General features: G+C 35.1%; 1 protein-coding gene across 4 annotated transcripts in view; it reads left to right on the top strand.

Moving 5' to 3' along the window:
* The first annotated feature begins 123 nt into the window (after positions 1-123).
* The window catches only part of LOC110442726 (serine/threonine-protein phosphatase 6 regulatory subunit 3-like), a 37,990-nt gene continuing 29,919 nt past the window's right edge, over positions 124-8,194 (top strand). For all 4 annotated transcript variants that reach the window (XM_021486489.1, XM_021486481.1, XM_021486497.1 and 1 more), the window contains exons 1-5: positions 124-382; positions 2,076-2,143; positions 2,856-2,935; positions 5,180-5,266; positions 6,490-6,676. In XM_021486489.1, the coding sequence (XP_021342164.1) occupies positions 2,084-2,143; positions 2,856-2,935; positions 5,180-5,266; positions 6,490-6,676 (414 nt within the window). In that variant the 5' untranslated portion in view covers positions 124-382; positions 2,076-2,083. The remainder of the gene's footprint in view (positions 383-2,075; positions 2,144-2,855; positions 2,936-5,179; positions 5,267-6,489; positions 6,677-8,194) is intronic.

The raw sequence follows: 8,194 nt of genomic DNA, 5'->3' as shown, positions 1-8,194 counted from the left end.
TATGGAAATACCAAATAACTAAAAATGAGGACGAACAGTATTAAAATTAATAATAAATTCTTAATATTTGAAATATATAATTAGATCTCGCGAGAGCTAGATTGGCAAGTTATTATGGGATAGGAGAAAGATCGTTGATCCGCCATATTGAATGAAACTGCAGAGGAATTCCCGCCTGAGATGTTGATATCCTTATAGATTGGTCAAATTTAAGAGTGCATCGTTGACTTTTCTGCCTCAATCATAACAATATGACATCTAATTCTCTGGTGAATGCTTCATGAATCGAAAGATTGAGTGACACTTGCTTTCAGATTGTCAAATGTGACGGAAGAAGAGAGCTTCTTCAGGCAGTTTATTTTCGTTTCTTGTTTTCACATAGGTGAGGTATTATGCGATCACACCCCTGTTTTGTAAAATACAGGATGTGTTGCGCTAATCAGTAGTGTTTAAGCGTTTATACTTTTAGTATTCAGACGATGTCATGTTTATTGTTGACTTTGTTTATGTAATAAGTCGTGAGAATTACTGACCCTGTCGTTATCTGACAAGCGATGTTGTAGGCCTACTTGTGACATTGTGGAATGTGCTTAATTGCGACAGCCACGATATTATATTTAACGTTGTACCATACTTTTAAAGTAAATATAGTTGTTTAATCTAAATTAATGCGTACGATTAATCAAGGAAATAATAATAATATAGATAATGATCCCTGCCTACAACTACAAGGTACACAGTGTCCAAATCTAACAACAATAAGCAAGTGTCCTGCAATTATTGTAGTATTTCTAAATGGTTACTCCGCAAGTGTATTGAAAAAAAAAGAGTTATTTGGACTTATTACAACAAAAATGTAAATCAAAAACTAAACCCAACAAGCATTTTTTTGTCTAGATTTAACTTCCCCTTCAGAATAACTGAACACTGCATTTCATGCTCGTTATAAATTTATGGTGTATTGTCAATTTGAGCAAGTGTGGGTTATTCTACAGGGTTGACGATAATAAATTAGTTGAATAGGTTCATATATTCGTACCTACAACATACATGCAGTTGTGTAATAGGATGAGGAATAGTGATAAAGATAGTGCCATCGCTGCAGCTCACACCAGCAACCCTTGGCTCTCCAGTCCGATGCTCTACCGTTGATCTAAATTGAAATTCCCTACAGCCAGTGCTTGTAAAGCAATCTAATCAATGCACAACTTTTACAGTTGTCATCCTCAATGCCAGGTCAAACCTTGAAATTTTGTTCCTATGGTCTCATGCAAATGAGGCCATTCTAGTTAAAAAGAACCTAACATTGTATTACATGTGAAGTAATACCCTGTAAGATAACCCTTTATAGAAAAATCTTCGTTTTAGTATAGAACCATTACAGAGTTTAGTTTAAGCTTGTTGAATGAATCTTGAAATAGTGATTAAGTTGGTTTAATTTTGTTTAACAGCTAAGGTCATTTAAGGACGTTCCTCCACGTGTGTAGTGTATACATGTGTGCTTGCGTGTGTGTATGCAAGAGACCGGGTATGTTATAGTGCTATCTCACTGAAATACCATGCCGAAGGCACCCAGCACAGCATTCCGTCAAGTCGCATTATACCGACACGGGTGAACCAGTTGTTGCCATTCTCCTTAATGCTGAACATTAGGCAGGGAATAACAACTACCATTTTTAAGGACGTTGGTATGTCCCGGTCTTGGGACAGAACCTGTTGCATTCCTCAAAATAAAACAAATAAAAACAAAATTTATTTTAAGCAAAAAATACAAATAAAACTCAACATTAAGGCCATTGGTGAAATGTTACCAAGCAAGGCGCTTGGAAAAAAAAAGTAGTTAGAAGTAGAAAGATAAAGATCCCAAAGCAAATCCCCATTTCTGCAGGTGTTTCCCCACGTTAGTCACCTCCTACGATACATGCAGTGGGTAACAGCAGGTGTATTCTTTTCCTAATCCCCCTACTGCAGGGGTGGGAGATTAAGTCAACTGTTGCAGCTTGATTTCTAATGGAAATTGTGATTTGAAAGTGTTTTACTAGGGTATATCTGTAATGATCTTTTTTGTCTTTCAGCTACCAAGATGTTTTGGAAGTTTAACTTATTAACGTCTTCTCATATTGACACCTTGTTGGAAAAAGAGGTAATCAATCATATAGCATGCAACAACTTAAATTTACTTAACCGATTTTAAAACACCAAAGCCACATTATCCCTTGGTTGTATTTTGTGTAGCAGTTCTTTTGTATACCAATTCTGAACTATTTTATTACATAATAGCATCACAGGTACCCTCTAAGTTTTTGAATAGGTAGAGAAAGTTTTAAAAGCAGGAGGAACTTGCAGAAAGTCTACATTAACAGCCACAGAAAAGAGCCCCCTTTCTCACTAAAGAAAGTTGTTCCCTTGAGAAAATTGACACTTTCAATAGAATTATCAGGGGAGGCTCAGATGAATATTAAAAAAAAATGTTTAAGATTTTTTTTTTCATTTTCATATCAATTCACATATTTTATAAATGTTTGTTTTTTTGTGTGGAGAATATTGTATCTAATAGATCATCAGGTAGCAATAGGTGTACTTTAGACACATTAACCAGTGTAATTTCGATTCGTTTGGGGTTGATATGGTATATAATAATATGCAGAAAAAGACTACTTCAGTGCAAAAACCACATGGCAGAATAATGCAAAGTGCACACATTCAGTTAACCTCAAATGGAATGATGACCTTATGTCCAAACTTGGCAAAGATATATACATTGTTTAGAAAAAAATACGTTGATTTTGCAGTTGGAAAGACATTTTGTGACTTGATATTACAAGACTGATGTATTTTCAATGATGTATTTTCAGGATGTGACTCTGCACGAGCTGATGGATGAAGATGACATCCTGCAGGAATGTAAAGCACAGAACAGAAAGCTGATTGACTTGTAAGCTTTTGTTGAATCACTGGCATGGGATTTTTTTAGGTCACCTGAGCTTTAGCTGAAGTGACCTATTGTTATCCGTCGTCGTGCGTCATCTGTTAACATTTTATATTTTCAAATTAAGCTGAAATTCTGGCAAAGGGATTTCATTAATATTTCATGGGAAGGTTACTGACATCTCCCTGACCAAGTGTTGTTAGTTTTCGGATCCATCAGAGGCCGCCATTTTGATTAACTATTTCAAACTTAAAGTCAAGTTCTACTGGGCCGATTTAACTGAAACTTGGTAGGAATGATCGACTCATGGTCCTGACAAAGTGTTGTTATTTTTCAGGTCATTCAGAAATCCAATATGGCCACCATTTTGAAAAACTATTTCAAACTTAAAGTCAAGTTCTACTGTGCTGATTGAACTGAAACTTAGTAGGAATGATCGACTCGTGGTCCTGACAAAGTGTTGTTATTTTTCGGGTCGATCAGAAATCCAATATGGCTGCCACTGACGCCATTTTAAAAAACTATTTCAAACTTAAAGTCAAGTTCTACTCGTCCGATTGAACTGAAACTTAATAGGAACGATCGACTCGTGGTCCTGACAAAGTGTTGTTATTTTTTGGGTTGATCAGAAATCCAATTTGGCTGCCATGGCTGCTATTTTGAAAATAACTATTTCAAACTTAAAAACAAGCTCTAATAGGCCGATTTAACTGAAACTAGGAATGATCAGCTCATGCTCCTGACAAACTTAAGTTAACGTTATACTTGACTATTTTGTACACAAATTGGTACACACTTCAACAACAAAAATAAATACTGTAGGACTCAGGTGACCGTTAAGGCCCATGGGCCTCTTGTTATTCCATTAACCCTTTGCCACATGCAAACCAATACACTTGAACACTCTGTACTGATAGTGCCAAGATACATTGTTGCAATGCAACACTGCTGCACTGACTGAAATGTGTATAAGCCATCTCAATGGCAGTTTTTGAGAAATTAAGTTTTGTTTTGATTTGTTTTTCTAACCTTAATTTTGAAGGTGAAATAGTTGTTTTAAGCATTTTCAGTAAATTAAAATGATGTTCAGAATTTCTTCAATTTTAATTCAGTGCTATTTTCCTAATAAAAACATCAACACATAACCATGAAATCAGCTGTATGTATATCAGGATAGACACATTTTAAAATGTTTCATTTTGCTTTAATATTATGATTCAATGAAATGACTCAACAATGATATTATCACTTCCAAATGAAACAACAAACCAAATTTCCAAAATTCTCACAAGAAGTTTTAAAATACAGTGTATATTTAGGCCTATATAAAAGCTTTTATTGCGGCGGAATTTGTATCCGACCGTTTTGGGTCAAATCTATTTTCGTTTTTCAAACGCCAGCGAGCGTAAAATTGTTTGTGTGTCTCGGGCTATGGTGGTGAACTGATTTTTATTGAAGAAAAGATAGAAATAATCAACGGGACCTGCAGTATCAACATCAACATTTTTCTGGAAGTATTAGCCCCGTTTTTCTAACAAAAACATTAAAATTGATCGGTGAAAAATCTCGAGACCATTCAGAGTCGTCGTTACCTAATGCCGTAATGGCGGCGGTACACCCGGTCGCTGTTCATCTTTTACATAATCATTTTCGGACTTATTTCTGATGACAGTTAATTCAAAAACATTGTGAAGATTGATGTCTGACTCAATGTCATCAGGGCTGAAGCCATTAAACTATTAATCCTCCTCCTCCTCCTCAAAAATGTCCCGTAACATAGTTGTGACAGTCGCCATCACGGCTCGCTGTTGTGACACTTTTCTACACTCATGACTCGCAGTTTCTAGGTTAATTAATTCAAAACTATTCGTAGGAATGACGTGTACAAATCTGATTGGTCGATGCATTGATATCTTCTAAAAATAGTATAGGTGATTTCCAGATAGGTGTCGCTCTCAATCACGGAATTTTCCATGTCTAAGTTTACCGAAACGGCATGGCGTCGAGAGGCGCTTACATTGAGATAACATAGCGGCGTCGAGAAGCGCTTACATTGAGATAATATAGAGGCGTCGGGAAGCGCTTACATGTGGCAAGGGGTAAAGGCGTCCAGAGGCGCTTGCATGTGGCAAAGGGTTAAATCTCTTTCCCTTGTGAAAATGGACCAATTTGCTTGTATGTTATCTTTAAATTTATGAGTATTTGGTGTAGTACATATTGTTTATTAAAAATATTGATAAACTGTTTTAGCATTATCCGTCCAGAGCACATGGAGGAAATGGTGAATATGATAACAGTAGAACCTTCAGAAGACGTGGAAGAAAAAGTCAAATACAAGTAAGTTGATTTTGAAAACATCAAAGTATCTGTTGCATATATACAGTCAAAACTCGTTACCTCGAAGTCGTGGAAAACTTCGAGTTATCCCAGTGTTCGAGTTATGGAGGTTCATATATTTGGTATGAAATTTGCTGTTTTGACATAGCACTAGCAGTTGTTGATTTGTATTAATAGCCAATGCTTGTAATCAATCGATGAATGGTAAACGTAATCAATACATAACATAAGGGTATGTAATTATACAATAAATATCCGTACAAAAATAGAGTAAGTTATTTCCGAACGCATAGTTGATTCTTTAAATAGTTACACACACAAACAGATTATATCGTACATGTAGCACATTGATTCATTAAAACTAAATGTGACACCTGACACCTCAACTCGATGTTATTAACAGCAATTATAGTATTGTTCTCAAAATCTCTCGATTGACTTCCAAAGCAATACTTGCTCCTGTCTCATGTAAGATGTTTGTATCAAAGAATTAATAAGTGACAAAATGAAATTCGAACACCATGAACTAAACGATGTTTTGATGTTGGATTTAAGCTGTTGAAACCAATATTTTACTTAGAGGTATCCAAGTTTTTTGAGTTTTCAGGGTTCGAATTTACAGAGTTTTATTTACTTAGATAAGGAAGAGAATTGGCCGAGTCCAGAGAAATACTTCGAAATAAACAGGGTCTTTGAGTTAAAAAAGTGAGATAACGAGGTTCAACTGTATAGTGTCCATTAGGCCTACCATTTTTTTTATCAAGACGAATTGGCATTTAAAGGCAACACATGATTCTCTTAGATAGGGTGGTCAGAATTTCTATTGTGTTTTCAGCAAGTTTTATAAATTATTCTTGAACACAATTAATATGGAAATGTCTCGTATTTTAAAAGTGAGCCTCAAATATCAATTATTTCAACATGTATCAATACTGTTGGATGATTATGATCTTCTAACTTTAAAAAGGTTTGAACTAACCGATGATTGTTTCCACATTTTTTGAGTGAGTGATGTTCCCCCCCCCCCTTTTTTTTTTTAGTAAATATGGGAACTTTGTGTAATGTGTTAATATGTGATCTTGTTAAAGAGAGTACATATATAAAATATTCCATACTATGTACTGTCGCTGATTTATATTTTGAATTGTGTCGAAATGCTGCATTTGGTAATTCTTTTAATATCAAAATGTGTCCATTGACTGATAGTTTTGGTTATTATGCAGATACCCAAATACGTCATGCGAGTTGTTGACATCCGATGTATCCCAGATCAATGATGCTCTGGCTGGGAGTGAGGCTCTGATACACAAGCTGTATGCCTTTCTTGAGACGAACGAGGTCCTCAACCCTCTTTTGGCCAGCTTTTTCAGCAAGGTCATGGGTCTCCTCATCACACGCAAAAGTGAAATGGTAAGACAGATTACAACCATGAATTTGTTTTGTATATCCTACATTTTTTTGTGCTTCCATTACAGTTCCATTTATATTGCAGTACTCCAGTTGCACAAAATCATTTCTCGGCAGATGTTTGAAATGATCTGCAACAGTGACCCTTTAACATTTCAGTGTTCTCACAAGGAATTTTTTAATGCGCTATGGTACCCTTTATTAACCCTTCCGTTCGCAGCGCGGCGCTGCCAACCATTTCCGTGCCGCCACTTTGTGAAAGAAAACTCATAAAGAGTAATAATTAATGTAGTTTATTTAAAATAACTAGCATTAGTCAATATTCTTGACATTACACTATTATTGCCTTTTTCTTTATCATTATTTTTTTTATAAACTACAAATACAATAACCTGCATCAAGAAAATTGATTATTTTAGCAAATACTTCAGCATTTTTCTTCCAAGAATATCATCATAGAAATTAATGGATATATTACCGAGAATAAATAAATTATAATGACATTCCAACCAATGATAGTAATTTTGACAAATCATTTATTGATTTTGAAACCATGATTTTTTTTTTAAATTTGATTTAAAAAAATTCCTTGGACTTGGTTATGAAATTAAATAGTTCTAACAGAGATGTTCATACTACATATATGGCTTTATATGTCTCTGGTTATAACCAGGCCTATATATAGCTACATGTACCTGTTATCATCAAGTAAACAAAAAAGTTTTATCAGAACAATGCTGTTCTCAATATAAACTTCAATAATATTACAGTTATCAAAATAAATTACTGTAATTAACTAGTAAAAGTAATTGTAACTATCAAATTGGGAAAACTATGTGCTATTTATAATTTTGGCACCCAAATGATTAACGCTCCTCATCCATGTTTTAAAAGCTATTGCATAATGGATTACGTAAGATTATTCAGGTTATCAAAACAACATTGCCGCCACGTGCTCACATTTATGATCTATCTTACTGTAGCAAAAATTATGTCAGGTTCTCCTAAAAGTCATTTGTTGATAAAAGCTTCTCTACGAGCTTACTTGTTTCAAGCATTAAAATTTGATGGCCAGAAACATTGCAGCAGAGGTAGGTTAGCAGGTATTTAACTTTGTTTTCTGAATACAACTGTGTTTGTATTTCTTATTTTGGTGTAATTGTCGGTCACCTATGAAAATCAAAACGTAGATAGAAGCCTTGATGGGTAACCCTTAGGCTGCTACACGCCACAGTGGTTTCGATAAGTCGGGCCGTCAGTGCTGCGCACGTCAATTGTGGCTATCGGTCTGTAGGTTTTTGATCAGTAAACAGGAAGTGTGAAAGCGGATTGTTGCTATACCAAACCTAAATGTGTATAGTAGAAGGCTTCTGATAGGTTGTTTAGTCATTACTTTCGATATTCCCGGCAATGTACCCTAGTAATAACCGAAGGTGTGCGAGAGAATTTCAAATCGGCAAAAACGTCATAAAAATGGCGGACCTGTAGATTGAAGTGATGAATATGATGGTAAACATTTAT

Source organism: Mizuhopecten yessoensis, unplaced genomic scaffold (assembly GCF_002113885.1).
Source record: "Mizuhopecten yessoensis strain PY_sf001 unplaced genomic scaffold, ASM211388v2 scaffold1923, whole genome shotgun sequence".
NCBI lineage: Eukaryota > Metazoa > Mollusca > Bivalvia > Pectinida > Pectinidae > Mizuhopecten > Mizuhopecten yessoensis.
The sequence above is the reverse complement of the archived record's forward strand: the minus strand, read 5'-3'. Positions and strand labels throughout refer to the sequence as shown.